The sequence below is a fragment of the Gopherus evgoodei genome, chromosome 1 (genome assembly GCF_007399415.2).
Source record: "Gopherus evgoodei ecotype Sinaloan lineage chromosome 1, rGopEvg1_v1.p, whole genome shotgun sequence".
NCBI lineage: Eukaryota > Metazoa > Chordata > Testudines > Testudinidae > Gopherus > Gopherus evgoodei.
In genome coordinates, this window is record NC_044322.1 from 144117117 (window position 1) to 144134832 (window position 17716).

The 17716-nt window shown below is 41.6% G+C and overlaps 1 protein-coding gene across 2 annotated transcripts in view; it reads right to left on the minus strand.

Moving 5' to 3' along the window:
* Positions 1 to 17716, minus strand: part of APOO (apolipoprotein O) — a 98496-nt gene that overhangs the window by 72951 nt on the left and 7829 nt on the right. For both annotated transcript variants that reach the window (XM_030575024.1, XM_030575015.1), the window contains exon 2: positions 396 to 506. In XM_030575024.1, the coding sequence (XP_030430884.1) occupies positions 396 to 506 (111 nt within the window). The remainder of the gene's footprint in view (positions 1 to 395; positions 507 to 17716) is intronic.

A 17716-nucleotide genomic window follows, 5' to 3' on the forward strand; every position in this document is an offset into this window, starting at 1 on the left:
GTGTCTGCTGGAGATAAAAAGACATTCCTGTGGAATGGATATACTAGTATTGGCAGCTTTCTTAGGCCAGAAAGCTACTCAACGAAAAATATTTTATTAGAGGTTTTTCGATATGGAAAAATACTACAGTATTTTGTACATGAGCAAGTCTCAAAATGTCAAACAGGCCTCAAAATATATAGTTAGGAAAAGTAAATGCAGAGCGTATGGATTTTTCCATTGCAAGTTTAAATTAATCATTCTTTTTTCCTTGTAAAACGAAGACAGACATGCAAACATTTTTGCCCTCCCAAGGTAAATGATCTTACTCTGTTAGACATGTGCTTCTTAATCTGCTAACATTATTCCACCGTAACCAAAAGACTATGAATACAACCAGAATGGCAGGGTCTTACCTCATCAATTTTTAGCAACTCTTTTTTTGGAGTTTCCTTCTCTGAGGATGAAGCAAATACTTGGATGGACAGCAAGCTCAGGCTAGCAGGTGCAGCCCCCAGACGCATTACCTAAACACAATATACAATTACACACAGTTTATGCACTCAGCTGGAAACACGTTAGACAAGTATTTGTCCATACAGAGAGCTATATGCACAGCAAATATAAACCTGAGTTGTGGTGAGAGGCGGGGCATACTGGCACTGAAGAATGCAACATGCTCAACAGTAAGAGCCAAAATACTCAGAAATTCAAGTGTAGAGTTGAATGGCACAATATCTAAGGGTGTATATTTCCTGCATTTTCACCTCATAAGATTCCCCCCCCCCTGCACACACACACACTTGAATTACAAATTATGGCCAAATTTTGAACTGTAAGTACCTCAAGCCATGCTCATAAATTCATAATTCATCCAATTTTATTGAAGTCGGGATTTGGAGATGTCATCACATTTCCTCCAGTAGAACCTGCTCAGCATCTGTGAAAGACGGCTCACTTCTACTACGGTGCCAAAATATGAAAGTCCTGACATACAATCCCAGCCATCTCAGTGACTCAGAAGTACCTCCTACCTACATTCACATGGGAGCCTTGAATTAAGCATGCTGCAGACTGCTTAATTTATAAAGAGAGAGGTGCCATGGCTCAAGCAATTTTTTTTAACTTTCATAACTGATGCAGCAAGCTCAGAGTGTTGGGACTATGAACTGCAAAGCCTAGAGGTTCAGTCCTGGCACAAATTAAGCACTAGCAACAGAGGTGACGTTGCCAGGTTCAAGTAAGAAGGAAAGACTATTGTATCTGAATACATAACAGGATTACCATCTCGAAAGCAGATATCTTTCCCATTTCCAGGATATGTGCTGCAATGCATCTTTTACATAGACAGCAAAGAGTGATGGAGTTTAAAACAGAAACAAATGGAATATGTGGCCACTCAAGATGACTGTGAATTGAAACTGGGAGCAAAGAAGAAATTTTTCTATGAGTGGTTTGCCCCCACAACTCACCCAAAAAAGCCAATTAATCCATACAAGGTCCTTCCATATTCTCAAATTCATATAGTACTTTTCACAAATAAACTTGGTCTACACATGAAGTTGCACTGGTACAGTATAATTAAAGATGTTATGTTGCACCAATTCAGTTAAACTAGTTTAAATGTTTATGTTTTAATAATGGTGATAATAGCAGCCCTTAGTAATAGTGCAAATACCTTAGATCAGAGGTGGACAAACTACAGCCCACGGGCTGGATGTGACCCTCCAGTCTGGCCCCTGGGCTCCTGGCCCAGGAGGCTGGCCATCAGCACCTTCCCCACTGTTCTCCCTCCCCCGCCGCCTCAGCTTGCTGCACCACCGGTGCAATGCTCTGGGCGGTGGGGCTCTTGCAGAGCTGTGGCCTAACCCAGTGCTCTGTGCTGTGTAGTGGCGTGGCTGACTCCAGCCGGGCAGCGCAGCCGCCTGTCCTGGTGTTCTGGTGCTCCAGACAGCACGGTAAGGTGTCACGGTGCAGGGGGAAGTTGGATAGAGGGCAGGGGAGTTTGAGGTGGTAGTCAGGGGGCAGGGGTGTGGACAGGGCAGTCAGATGGTAAGGAACAGGGGGGTTGAATGGGTGCAGGGGTCCGGGGGCGGCAGTCAGGAATGAGAGGACGGGGTTGGATTGGACAGCGGAGGGGCAGTCAGAGGTACGGGTTCTGGGGGCAGTCAAGAGACAGGGAGAAGGGGTGGTTGGATGGGGCAAGGCTCCCCGAGGGGCAGTCAGGAATGAGAGGAGGGGTTGGACTGAACAGCAGGGGAGGGGGCAGTCAGGGAACAGGAAGGGGTTGGATGGGACAGGAGTCTGGGGCAGCGGGGGGGGGGGGGGAAATCAGGGGCTGAGAAGCGGGAAGAAGTCAGATAGGGGGCAGGGGCCAGGCCATTTCTGGCTGTTTGGGGAGGCACAGCCTCCCCTAACCGGTCCTCCATTCAATTTCAGAAACCTGATATGGCCCTCAGTTTGCCAAAAAGATTGCCTGTCCCTGCCCTGGAGGTATGCTCCTCACCTCTGTCACAGCTGGTACTCTTTCTTATCTAAAAATTCAACCACCAAGTATGTAGAGAATATGTACTTATTACACACACACCCCAAGTGTTTTTAAACCAAATTTCTTCTATCACAACAGAGACTGCATGCTGACTGAGGACTATGTTTAGTTTAAGTTTGAAGATTTTTTTTTAATATAAATTAAACAGTTGCTGCTGTCATTTGTTTTATTATCCACATACCAGATAACAGGTCAAACCGATAGACACCATGCAGAAGGCAGTTCTCTAGGACTGAGTGCAGTGGAACAACCCATATGTGACTCTTGCTCTGCCATGTGGTCTAGAGCTGGCTGGCACTGCCATAAGTGAATGCAGAATCAACCCAGAAGAGGCCAGAGCTAGACATAGTAGGAAAGGGGCTGAATACCTAGCAAGGTCTGCATGAGAAACTCCTGTCCACCCCTTGAGAAATAAAGTTCCTCTATACCAGGGATCAGCAACCTTTGGCACGCAGCCCACTGGGAAAGCCCCTTGACGGGATGGGCCAGTTTGTTTACCTGCTGTGTTTGCAGGTTCGGCCAATCGTGGCTCCTGCTGGCCGCGGTTCGCCGCTCCAGGCCAATGGGGGCTGCAGGAAGCAGCGTGGGCTGCCGCCACTTCCCACAGCCCCCATCGGGCTGGAATGGTGAACCGCAGCCAGTAGGAGCCGCAATCGGCCGAATCTGTGGACGTGGCAGGTAAACAAACTGGCCCGGCCCACCAGGGGGCTTACCCTGGTGGGCCGCATGCCAAAGGTTGCTGATCCCTGCTCTATACCAAGGTCAATACATCCTTCAGCACAGCTGCTCTGCAAGGGGGAGGGGAACACAAATTGTATGTATCTGTAACGATGGGGGTGAACCTGGCACACTGTATTTTGTGGTCCAACATCTCAAAAAACAACCAAATAAAATCTTACCAAACTTCTTAAAGCTTTTAATTCATGTGCCAAGATATATCATGTGAGAACTAGCTCATAGGATCATGTATTTTGCAGGAAGTTTTAAGTGAAGGAGAAGAGGGGGTGGAAGAGGAGGAGGATAGAGAAAAAAAAACCTGTTGCTTACAATGAAAGTGCTTTATTAGCCATAACTAGTGCCTTGCTAGCACAGCTCTATATCAAAACAATACTGTTGCCAGAACCATGAACTCTGTTACACAGCAGAGCAAAGATGTGACCTACTTTGTTAATAAAAAACATTTGCTTAAGCTAACAAGAAGCCTTTACACGCACATTAATAGGCCTTGACAAGAATATAAATAATATTTAACTAATGATTAATTCTAGAGTGTATTCTTTCTGGGCTACTTGGAAGTTGTATGTTATTTTTATTTTACTGCAAGCCTGTTTTGCCACTAATCATATAAAAATCCGAAGTGCGATTTCATTTGTAAGTACTCCTTCAAGAAAGTTATACCCATTGGGATTTTTAAAATATAGTTTTTCCAAAACCATAACGAACAGCTCAAATATTTAAAGCTAGCATATGCTTCACACAAAGTCATAATAAACTAAACAGTTTTACTGTGATAGCTACTAAACCATGAACTACACTTCAAAGAAGTCAATAATTAGAAATAAACTCCTATGTGATATAAAACTTCAAAAATGCAACTCCAAAATGGTTCTCCACTTCTCTGGTAAACTATGCACAAAATCTAAATTTTCCTCTATTTAGCACATGCAGATACAATGTTTGTGCCTTCAATCCAATGTGCTCTGCAATGAGTCTTCATTGTAGAAACATCCCGTATCTATACAAAACCAAACTGCTTTCACCAAATTATCTTTCAATTTCTTAATGACATCTCCAATATAAAAATCCAAAATAATCATATAATCTACTGTATTGTTAGGCAGCAGACCAAAGTTTAAACAAGTAGTTATGTATTTATAGAAGAGAAAAATCAGTATTTAAGTTTTCAAGTAGTCTTCTTACTTCTTTCAGAGAAAAACCTCATTCACTATATTATTTCCAGATTATTCGAGGTTTCTCTTTTCTGCAGTATCGTATTACAATAGAAAAAATAATTTAGAGAAGAAAAAAACACATGGATGAGAGCTATCGGGACTTCAAGGAACTTGGATAAAGGAAGAGTAAGTAGGAGTATTACCACTCTTTCTTTGTTAAGAAATTAGATTAAGTAGCCATAACCAATGGAGCAAAAGTATTAAATCTAATACAGTAAATTTAAGTAGAACCTCAAAAGTTACGAACACCTTGGGAATGGAGGTTGTTCATAACTCTGAACAAAACATCATGGTTGTTCTTTCAAAAGTTTACAACTGAACATGGACTTAATACAGCTCTGAAACTTTACTATGCAGAAGAAAAATGCTGCTCTCCTCCCTTTTTAGTAGTTACATTACTACAGTACTGTATTTACTACCCTCCCCCCACCCTTTTTTTTTATTGATCTCTGCTGCTGCCTGATTGCATATTTCTGGTTCTAAATGAAGTGGGTGGTTGACTGGTCGGTTCGTAACTCTGAGGTTCTACTATAATTTTTTTTTAATTTTTAAAGTGATATATAAAGACTCACCAAAGTATATATTATATGGCCCCATTCCAGCACACCTCAGTTCTCAAATAAGAATCAGTATTTATAGGGGTACACACAAACAGAGCAAGGGAGTTAGATTTATTGTTCATACTGTAGTAGTACCAGAAGTGCACCAGGCACTTTCAATGGGGTGTTTTGTATTTATTTTATAATGAGAACTAATTTAAGCTACAAGAATATATTACTCTTCCACTTTTAAAGAGAGGGCACCCTTCAAGTCACAGCAGCACTGCAATGGCCCTATACATCAATAAAGTTTGTACCACACAAAATCATTGCTAAAAAGATTTTTTTTGAATGTTTTATATACATAGAAACATTATTTACTTTAGATTGTGAAAGGTTAGCTTGTCCTATTTTCCATTTTCAGGAATTTACTTCAGAATCTGATTTTGTAATACTGTACTAAGAATGATTCTTAACGTATCTATTTAGAAAGCATTCTGATATTAATTGTATCTTCAACTTGCTTCACTCTTACTGATATTCAGTGGGTACCAAAAAAAGATTGCATAAGTGCACAAATTTTCTCCAGCCAAAGCTCTGTATTTTTATAGCTGACAAAAAATAAAAGTGACGAGTGTTGCTTTTGCAAATAGTGAACAGAATTCAGCTTTACTTGAAGAGCAAACTATATCAGCAAATTGGTGGAGGAAGGCTATCATATTTCATCTTGCATTGTTTTGTTTTACTTTCCAGTCTCAAAAATATCTAACAATTTAAAAATTCCCAGAGGAAAAATAAATCCTATTCTGCCTCACAAGATAAACAGGAAAAAGGAGCTAAGGGACAAAGTGGAGCTTTTTTCTGTGATGATTTCTTCTGTGTAAATTTCCTAGGGCTTTTCTACACAAACACTTAGCTTGGGGCAAGCTGGAGTGTAAATCTATCCCACACCAGCCTGCCACATATTAAGGGTCTGTGTGGACCCTGCTGCTGCACACTAAATATTCCCTAGTACTCTTTGATCTAACCCATTTCAAACTAGGGTAGATTAAAGTACACTAGAGAACTATTAACGCAAGGCAGCAGGTTCCACATGAACACAGTGCACTGCAGGGTAGTAAAGTGGAGTCGCATCTTATGTGGGGATTAGGTTCTAAAGTCAGCGCGTAAGGTGAAAATTGTGTATAGTCAAAATTACCCTTGACAATCCCTTAAATTGCCCATAAAGTACAATATATTGTACATGGTTTTGTGTATACAACCCTGCACAGTAATGTACAAGTATATAATGTATACAGTAATGTACAGTATATAATAAAGAGTACATATGCAAAATATACTTTTACAGTACTGTCTTTTTAATTACAGGCAGTTGTCAGGGCTTGATGTCGATCCAGGTGACAGAGAGCAAGTCGTTTTCGAAGTGGTTGGCTCTGGTTCAGCTCGAGAAGTTGATTGTGTAGGCTCATCTGCTGCTGGTTGTTTTTCCTTGAAAAACACGGTGATCGGCAACTGTCGTGGTTGTCTCTTGAGCTGCTCAAACATTTCTTGATATGGTCTCAAATCGTCCATAATACTACATGTGATTTTGAGGCTTCATTCCACAGAAGGATTGTAGTCAGAATTAAATCATTCAAGTGTTTTGCTGCGTGGAACACATCAGCAAATTTATAAAGATTCCAACTTGCTGGCTCTTCCTGTTTGTCGTCATCATCTTCACCTTCTGTAGACGATTTTATCAGTTCCTCTAACTCTTCGTTAGTCAAGGTTTCTCTATGGCTCTCAATTAATTCTTCAATTTCTTCCTTAAGGATGTCGATGAAGCCATCACCCACTTGTCTGGCCACCTGAACAAAGCATTTCACTTATTTGTCAATGGTCGGGAAACCCTTAAAATCATTCACACATTCTTTCCATAGGTTTCGCCAACATGCATTGACTGTTTCAGGCTTGACTGCTTCCATTGCCTGTTTAATATAAGTGATGCAATCGGCAATGTTGACGGACCTCCTACACTCCATCACATTACGATTGGGATCAGCATCCATAGCGCTACGTATCCGTGAGAACATAAGCCTCGTGTACGTGGCCTTGAAACAGTGAATCACGCCTTGTTCAAGAAGTTGGAGGTGGTATTGGGGGAGGGGGAGACAGATGACTTCAGTGTCGTTATGTGAAAACCAGAGTGCCGAAGGGTGGCCAGGAGCATTGTCTACAATCAGCAACACTTTAAAGTCAAGTTCTCTCTCTTTGAGGTACAGCTTGACCTGTAGAATGAAACACTCGTGGAACCAATCCAGAAATAATGCTGCCATCACCCAAGCTTTTTTATTTGATTGCCAGAACACAGGCAGATTTTTGTTCTTGCCTTTTAGGGAACAGGAATCTGCAGCCCTGTAGCGCAAGCCTGGCTTTATTAAATGCCCAGCCGCATTGCCACAAAGCAACACGGTCTTTAGCTGCTTTGAAGACAGGGGCTTGTCTTTGTGATTTCAAAATGTAAGTGCGGTTGGGCATTTTTTTCCAGAAGAGGGCACTGTTATCACCATTAAAAACTTGTTCTGGAAGATAGCCCTTTTCTTCTATGATTTTCTTTAATTGTTCAGGGTAGGCTTTTGCTACCTCTTCATTGGCAGAGGCAGCTTCATCAGTAGTCTGTACATTTTTGAGGTTGAAGTGGTTCCTAAAACTGTTAAGCCAACCTTGGCTGGCTTTGAATTCCTTCTCATTGGAAGGCTGTCCCTCTTTGGCAGCAGGTTTGAACAGCACGTAGAGGCTAAGAATCTTTTCTCGCAACATGATGCCATCAATAGGCACACGTTTACGGTTCATGTCTTCTAGCCATACGTTTAATGCCTTTTCAGTCTTCACTAAAGTCTTATCATGAACCTGGCTCGTCACCTTAGCAGTTACTGGAGCATTTGATGCCACGGCTTGACGAATTTCTCTCTCTCGAATCTTGATGGCACGGATGCTAGATTCGTTGCAGACATATTTACATGCCACGTTGGAGACCAACATATTATCTCTCAATAAGCCCAACACAGCCAGTTTTTCCTCCAGCATTGGAACAGATCACTGTTTCTTTGGCTGAGCACCAGATGAAGTAGTTAGCTTGCGTTTAGGGGCCATATTGTATGAAAAACACGTATCTTTAAACACTAGAATCACACTCAGTGCAGCGAGACACTCACACTATGAGAGGAACTGAGACCGAATGAGGGAACAGCAGATTCATGTCTTCCATCTCACCTCACTCCAGGGCATAAACTCATTGAGTGGAATGGTGGGTGGAATCACCTGCACTTGTCATAACCTAGTCCCAGATTTGGACCTTAGCGTCCAAAATATGGGGGTTAACATGAAAACCTTCAAGCTTAGTTACCAGCTTGGACCTGGTACAGCTGCCACCACCCAAAAAATTAGAGTGTTTTGGGGCACTCTGGTCCCCCCGAAACCCTTCCCTGGGGACCCCAAGACCCAAATCCCTTGAGTCTCACAACAAAGGGAAATAAATCTTTTCCCTTCCCCCCTCCAGGTGCTCCTGGAGAGATACACAGAAGCAACCTCCGTGAATCTAAGCAGAGGGAGTCCACCCTCTGTAATTCCAGTCCTGGAAACAAAAGCACTTTCCTCTTCACCCAGAGGGAATGCAAAATCAGGCTAGTAAATCTAACACACACAGACCTCCCCCTGACTTCTTCCTCCCACCAATTCCCTGGTGAGCTGCAGACCCAATTCCCTGAAGTTCCCCACTAAAGAAAAACTCCAACAGGTCTTAAAAGAAAGCTTTATAGAAAAAGAAAGAAAAATACATAAAAATGGTCTCTCTGTATTAAGGTGACAAATACAGGGTCAATTGCTTAAAAGAAATATGAATAAACAGCCTTATTCAAAAAGAATACAATTCAAAGCACTTCAGCAATTATAGACATGTAAATACAAAAGAACATATAAATCCCTATCTGATCTTTGGTACTCACAACTGGGAAATAGAAGATTAGAAAGCAGGAAATAGAAAAACTTCTCATCCGAGAGAGCATACAGGCAGAAGACAAAGAACTCAGACACAAAATTCCCTCCACTCAGAGTTGAAAAAAATCCTGTTTCCTGATTGGTCCTCTGGTCAGGTGGTTCAGATTACTTCTCTCCAGGTGAAAGAGACGTTAACCCATAGCTATCTGTTTATGACACGCCCCCCAAATTGCAGACAGTGGGGAAGCAGTAGACAAAGGGTGACATAAAAAAGTCAAGAAACAATTTTTTTCCTTTTTCTTTCACGGGGGAAGGAAGGGGGGTAAATTGACGAGCTATACCCTGAACCAGCCCGGACAATGTGTTTGACCCTACAGGCATTGGGAGCTCAGCCAATAATGCAAACACTTTTCGGAGACTGTGGGACAGCTGGGGTCCTCAGTACTTCCTCTCTCCCTCCACGAGCGTCCATTTGATTCTTTGGCTTTCCGTTACGCTTATCACGTAGCACTATGCTGAGTCCCTGCTGTGGCCTCTGTCTGGAGATTTTTTTCAATTGCTTTGGCATTTCCTCTTCTGGAATGGAGCTCTGATAGAACAAATTTGCCTCCCCATACAGCGATCAGATCCAGTATCTCTTGTACGGTCCATGCTGGAGCTCTTTTTGGATTTGGGACTGCATCGCCACCCGTGCTCATCAGAGCTCCACGCTAGGCAAACAGGAAATGAAATTCAAAAGTTCGCGGGGCTTTTCCTGTCTACCTGGCCAGTGCATCCGAGTTCAGATTGCTGTCCAGAGCGGTCACAATGGTGCACTGTGGGATACCGCCCGGAGGCCAATACCGTCGATTTGCGGCCACAGTAACCCTAATCCGATATGGCAATACCGATCTCAGCGCTACTCCTCTCGTCAGGGAAGAGTACAGAAACCGGTTTAAAGAGCCATTTATATTGATATAAAGGGTCTTGTTGTGTGGACGGGTGCAGCATTAAATCGGTTTAACACTGCTAAAAATTGGTATAAACGTGTAGCGTAGACCAGGCCATCTTTAGGAAAAAGTTGGATGGCTTGGAAAGCAGAAGTGAATTAAATCATTTATGATCTGGTTGCTTACTTATTCAGCAAACTAGACATGATACCATATTTGAAAGAAATTATTTTAGGGGTGGAAAGTTTTGCCTTCTCACTCTCTCTTACTAAAGGGAAATTAGAAGCTGGAATTTCACAGAACCACAATACTTTATACCTGCCCTGTGTACGAAAAGAGAGACATACATACCCGCCACCAAACTCAACTGTAATTTTAAAACAGATTGTGTTTTCTTTTTAAAGTCATTTGATATAAATGTTTAACACTGACATTTTAAAGTTTAACATTTAAAATAAAACACAATTTGGCAAGAATATCAGTTTCAGGATCTCCAGAGGCAGCTAATACATATCCTCTTGCCCTGAACGAAGAAACAAAATATTCAAAAACAAAGGGAAATGTTCAAACTACTAGATTTAGGTAGACAACAGTTTGCTTTCCCTCTTTCTTGTAAAGGGATCAACTACCAACTACTATAATCTTCAGAGGGGGTAGCCGTGTCAGTCTGTATCAGCAAAAACAACGAGGAGTCCTTGTGGCACCTTAGAGATTAACAAATTTATTTGGGTATAAGCTTTTGTGGGCTACTTTTTGTAGTGACCCAGCCACTTCCATCTCCTACAGTGCCCAACTAAAACCTCTCCAGCGCATCATCAAGGATCTACAACCTATCCTGAAGGACGATCCCTCACTTTCACAGGCCTTGGGAGACAGGCCAGTCCTCGCTTACAGACAGCCCCCCAAATACTCACTGGTAACTACACACCACACAACATAAACCCTAACCCAGTGAAGGGTATGCTTATGTTCATTTTGGATAAAATGTGGTTTGCAGGATGCTTATATATAGGGAAGCATGCTGTGGCTCACCACCCTAGGAACATTCTAGAGAAGGCCGGGGGGGGGAGGGGGGAGAGATCAGCATGTGGAATGGAGAACTATGAACATGTGATAAAGAAATCCATATATGGAAAGGTTAACTCTTATTGGTTAGAGGTTCATGTTAGTTATGTAATTTGTTATGTAAGTGCCATGTGCTATAAAATGGCACGGGGAGAGGCTCCTTGCTGGAGGGACTCTGCCTGATTTTTTGTACCAGGGGCTCTCCTTTTGTATATATTAAATAAAGCCTTGTTGAATTGAATTGAATCGCATTGAACTGAATCGAATCGCATTACATCTAATCGAAGTCCCTTGATTTCTACCCAGCATCAGACTCATTGGGAACCACAAAATCCCAACACCAGGAACCAATCCCTGCAAAAAACCCCGCTGCCAACTCTGTCCGCACATCTATTCAAGGGACACAATCATAGGACCTAACCACATCATCCACACCATCAGGGGCTCGTTCACCTGCACATCTACCAATGTGATATATGCCATCATGTGCCAGCAGTGCCCCTCTGCCATGTACATTGGCCAAACCAGACACTCTCTACGCAAAAGAATAAATGGACACAAATCAGACATCAAGAATTGTAACATTCAAAAACCAGTAGGAGAGCACTTCAATCTCCCTGGACACTCAATAACAGAGTTAAAAGTGGCCATTCTTCCACACAAAAAAGTTTCAAAAACAGACTTCAATGAGAAACTGCAGAACTGGAATTAATTTGCAAACTTGACACCATGAAATTAGGCCTGATTAACGACTGGGAATGGCTGGGTCACTATAAAAAGGAAAATTTCCTTCTGGTTGATATTCACCCCTTCTTATCAACTGCTGGGAATGGACCACATCCACCCTGATTGAATTGACATCGTTAGCACTGACCCCCCACTTGGAAAGGCAACTCTCATCTTTTCATGTGCTGTATATATTTATACCTGCCTACCATATTTTTCACTTCATGCATCTGATGAAGTGGGTTATAGCCCATGAAAGCTTATGCCCAAATAAATGTGTTAGTTTCCAAGTTGCCAGAAGGACTCCTCATTATGTCACAAGATTATAATAAAAACAAAGTTTGTGTTCTACAATTAAATGTGTAAATTAGAGATAAAATCTGCTGCTGGAAGCAATTAATTGTACTGAGACTATGGGTAGGAAGTGATTATGTAAAGACCAAGGGAGAAAAACAGCAGTTCAACATGTGATATGAATCTAACCAATGAAAAATAATTTCTGGTTTAGCTGCTCTAAATTTATCAACATAGTACAGTTTGCTCAGCTTTGGACTTGAGAATTTTTCTCCTAAAATACCTAAGAAAGTTTATTTTTCCTTTACTTATCACTAGTTTCTTCATTTATATACAATGTAACAAAGTCTTAAAACAAGTGTTTTGATCTAGTGTAGTAATTTAATTGGAAACAAACTATATACATTTTACATTACCATAGTTTTTCTGACATACAATAACTGGCAATTCTTTCTGGTCTTAACTGTAAAGCTACAACTAACAAAATATCATGCAGGCATATTAGCCAAGAGCAAATGGTCTTCTTAGAAAGTAAAAGCAGCGAAAAAATGTTAACAGTTTTTAAAACAACACTTCATACTCTACAAGTACCTGAAGACTTAAATATTCCGAAGTTTGGAAATATCACATGTATTCTGAGAAATGAAGAACAGACAGCAATGGAAATGCATGAATTTAAGAAGCAAAAAACCTCAACAGCACAGCATATTTTTTTCAGGTTTAAAAACGTCTACTACAGTGTACACCCTAAACCACTTTGAACCAGTACTGAATTTAGATAACTAGAAGGAAGGAAAATGTGATTAAAATATTAATGTGTATTTAGTATTTTTGTGCTATTTATATTTTAATATAGTCGGTAAAGAGAGCTCCAGGATAACAGTAATTAACTTTTAGTGAAATTAAAAATCAGTCTGAGCCTGAATCACGACAACCTAACAAGAAGCTGTTTTCACAGTGAAAAGCAACAGCAAAATAACATGCTGTTAAAAGTGGACAGATAATTCCAATCTATCAGAGCTTTTGACTGTAAACAACTGGAATTCAAACAAAAATTAGTGAGTTACCACAAACAAACATCTCAATTTTCTGGAGTGAATTTTATGAGTGATTTTACAATTAAGGTTTTCACTTTTAATGCCAACTTTGCTGATTATAATCACTTGGAACTATGTGGCATATACAGTAGAACCTCAGAGTTACAAACACCTCAGGAATGGAGGTTGTTCATAACTCTGAAATGTTCTCAACTCTGAACACAACTTTCTGGTTGTTCTTTCAAAAGTTTTAAACAGAACATTGACTTAATATAGCTTTGAAACTTTACTATGCAGAAGAAAAATGCTGCTCTCTCTTTTTTAGTAGTTTGTGTTTAACACAGTACTGTCCTGTATTTGCCTTTTTTGGGGGGGTCTCTGCTGCTGTGTGACTGAGTACCTCCGGTTCCAAATGAGATGTGTAGCTGATCAGTCAGTTCGAAATTCTGGTTTCATCACTCTGTAAGTTCTAATATAGTGAAAAATATAGCTTACAAGGGAAATTAGTGCAAATCATCCACTCAAATTATTGTAAAATTCCAAGTCCCCACTTGACTTGGTGTGAAAAGAGCTGGTCAGGAATTTTCTGACAAAACAGGTTGCCATCAGAAAATGCCACTTTGTCGAAACCAAAATATTTTGGAAAAGTATGTGTTACATGGAATCATAGAAATGTAGGGCTGAAAGGGATCTTGAGAGGTTACCTACTCCGACCCACATACACTGAGGCAAGATTAATTAAACCTAGGCCTCCCTGACAGATATTTGTCAAACCCATTCTCAGACCACATTGACTTGGATTGCACTGGATAGCTGAGTGGCAGCCTGTAAGTCCCCCTCCCCAACAGTCCCTGCAGCTGCTTGGAGGGGGTATAGCAAACTCTTGTGATGGTAGCTGCGGGTTCTGGCAAGCCAGGGTAAAGGATTTTTTGGCTAAATGGATAGGGAAGAACCAGGGCCCATATCAGGTGCAAGGGTCAACCTGGGATGAGATTAAAAAGGAAATGGAAGCAGTGTTAGGAGATCCAGAGGGATGGGGGATGGCTGAGGAGCCCACTCTCCTTTGGTATATGGATAGTGGAAGAAGGCCCCTGCCCATTGGCCTTCCAGGGAAAGGAGGCACTTCAGTCCACTTGTGAGAGGTTTGAAGTAGGGGCAGCATTATGGGAAGCTGCCAGTAATCTTTCAAGTTTGGTGCTGTTTCAGCAAGGGCTGCTGAAGCGTTATAAAGTAGTTAGGGTTGGTTAAAATGATTTGGCATACAGGGGTTATAGGCAGAAGCAGAGTTAACAGATCACCTTAGAGACAGGAGCCGGGACTTGATCCTAGGGGAGCGGAAGGAAAAAAGAAAAGGTTTCAAAGTAAAAAATGGCAGAGTTTGCAGGAGCAGGTAACAACCCCCACTTTTCTCCCAGAGCCAGGATGAGAACCTGGGGGTAAGGGTTCCCAAGTGTTTCAAACCAGGAAGCCGACGCTTGGTTCAGAGCTAACCATATCCTTTTCCTTCTTCTTTCTCTCAGTTTACTTAATTTGCTGCTGGTAGCATATACTTTAAACTGACCTGACAGGCTTAACTGGTTTCTTTCCACTTCTTTCCCCTCCATTCCCCCTGCCCTTCCACACTTTGAATTTTTCTGAAGTTTTAATGGAGGGTACTTTGGATACTTATGTGAAATGTTTTTTGTTTTGTTTGGGACAAAGTATGACAGAAGTCTGCTATATTCCACTGGAATTTTTTGGAGTAAAAGATCCATGGGCAACCATGGAGACAAATGTTTTACTGCCTTTTGAACAGTCTCAAGGTAAAGACAGCACAGGTTAAGGCAGCTGTGTGACAATAATTGTACTTGGTGGCTGAACTGTTACAGACAAATTGCACTACCTTAAAGAACAAAATGTAGGAGTAAGTGACAAGTTACAAATACTTTTTGCAAAAATTGATAATACAGGGTTTAGAGGAAAGTAAACATTTGGGAGTTGTGGAAATGGTAAAAGGTAACCATTGTGGTGTTACAAGAAGCAAGTTTTTGGTTTGATAATAGAACCCAGTTATATAAATGTAACTGTATGTGCAACTCTGTGCAGTCACATTGGATGGACGCTTGGTAATTAATTATACCAGGGTGTCAGGTAGAGTGGCTACTACTATCACTATGCTTCTGTCCCCAGAAGCCTTTACCACTATTGAGGGAAAATGGGCCCTTTCCCCACAAAAATGGTCTATAAGGGACTGCTGCAGGCAGAGAAATAATCTGATCAAAATATGTTACCCAATAGTCAAATAAATCAAAATCACTAAAGGAATGTCAGGGGTTTCAACTGGAACTTAACTTGACTGCCCCTGGCTGTCTCTGGTTGTACAAGATGGGAGTATAAATTGAGGTACAGTTGTGTAAAAGAGTAATCACAGTGCAAGGGATGTTAGATAAAAGATAATTTTGTGTGCGTGCATAGGAAAAAGAAAAGGAAAAGGGGAGCGATGATGGGAACAATGAGCTCTGGGATGGTTGTGGGGAAATCGGACTGTCGCTTTGGTGAGGGTGCATGAAAACTCTGTGGGCATGGGAGGGGCAGTTACACCTTGTGTAGAATGAATATGGCTAATATAATGTTATGGAGGTTAAACTATTTCCCAGGACGTGTGCAGTGTATATTGGAAAAGGGGTAAAAGAAATGCAAATAAAACATGGTATTTAATTAAAATCCTATTAGGGCTCCAAAAGAAGCCACAATAGGTTGTGCTCTCTTTTTCAGATCTGTGTGGGTTTGGGAGCAGGAAATGAAAGTGAAAAGTAATCAGAACTCTGGTGGAAGTGGAACGTGTCCCTTTTAAGACAGTCTCTGAGCTGCTGATAGCTTTGGATCCAAAAGCAAGCCAAGAAAGCCTCTGTGTGGATGCAAATTACCTAGCTTAGTTATGGGGAAGGAGCAAACTGCCCATAAGTAGCAGCACAAAGAACTTGCAAATAATGAATACATCTAGTCTGCAAACAAGCTACTAGAAGACTCCCTCCAGAAACGGGAAATGAAAAACAAGTCAAGCCTGAAAATAAGGGGGACAGGTTAACTCTAACGGGTGGGTGTGTACACAGAGCAGAAATCTGAAGCTGTCTCTCAGCTATTACCTGAGAATAAACTTAAGGCTTGATATCACAGAGAAACTATTGAAAACTTGGTCTGTTGTACAAGAGGGGAAACTGAGGTACACCACCTCATGAAATTCATAAATGACCAGTGAGTGGGGTAATTCACTAGCCTGACTATAGAACAAAATAAGGACAGTCTGGAGGTAATTCTTCTGTTTTTCCTGCAATTAGCAAGGAAATTTGTAAAAGGAATTATTAAGCAATAATCTGTCCCTACCAGGGGGTGGAAATTGTTTCTTTTGTTTTTCAGACAACTCTACAAGCATGCTGGCACCAGCGGAAGAATAACTCAGAATACCATGGAGCTATGTTTTGTGTTGTTTGTCTGTAGTGTTTGTCTTGTTGCTAGCATCACTGTGTTTCAATGAACAGAAAACCTCATGACGTGGGTGGAGATGGCTTCAAAAGGCTGACCTGGCGGGGGGAGATGAGTATGGGAATGCAAAATGCTCAACTAGGAGACCAGCACCTGTGTAATAGTTATCATGGTGCCTGGAAATAGAACGGCAACTAAGGCGGGCCCCACAAGCCCTATAGGAATAATGAGAAGGGGAGGAGCTCACTGGGAATCAATGGAGGGGTGTGTGAAATGGTGTATATCCAGATAAGATGTTTGGCTGTGCCCCTTTCCTATGACTATGGAGGAACAGGATCAATAGCCTATGGCAAGAGGTGGACAATTGGGTGTACTGTGTATGAGGTGTTTTCCTGGAAATCTACATATTACTGGGGGCACAATTACACCAAACCCATAACTAAACTACACACAGCTATCTGGACTTTAGAGCACAAATGGATCTGTAAATCTTATTGCTGTGAACAATCGAACCAGGGCATACTGCCTGATTCCATACCAAGTGGTTAAGTTGGTTTGGACAATAACCCATTTCTCTGTGGACATTCAGCATGTAAAACCTGCAGGGGTAGCTTGCTGCAACTGCCAGAAACTGGACACATTAAGATCTTAACCCTGACAAAGGAGGAGAGGCAGTGTTTTGACGGCGGCTTGAATGTTGGACCATACTTCAGTTGTCAGGACTCAGTGTTGCTGTGGATTGTGTATTGTTAACTGTACTTGTGTTACGTTGCACATGGAGATAACCTATAAGTAATCGCTTCTCGGCTCTATGTACTAAGATGTGAAAAAAAAAATCTAAGCCCTCCCCACCCCGCAGTGTACTAGACAACCCAGACCCAACCTTCTCAGGTCCACTATAGTGAGAAAACTGGAACACTAATTGGAATAGGTGTGGTATGCCCGTACGAGAGAAGGTGCAGGGCACTACACCACACAAGGGGCAGTGAGACAAATGGAATATCAACACCTTCCACCTTGATGCCTGGCCCTATCAGGAAATGTGTCACCTTATGTCCTATACTTTTCCAGGGATACCTGGGCAGGAAGATTTCAAAAGAAAAAGAAAAGGGAGGGGGTGGAGTGTTAGGATATAGATATTCAGGCCTGTCTGCAAAGACCTTTACTTTAAGAATTTAGGTGTATTCTTATCACTTAGCTAGTTATAGAG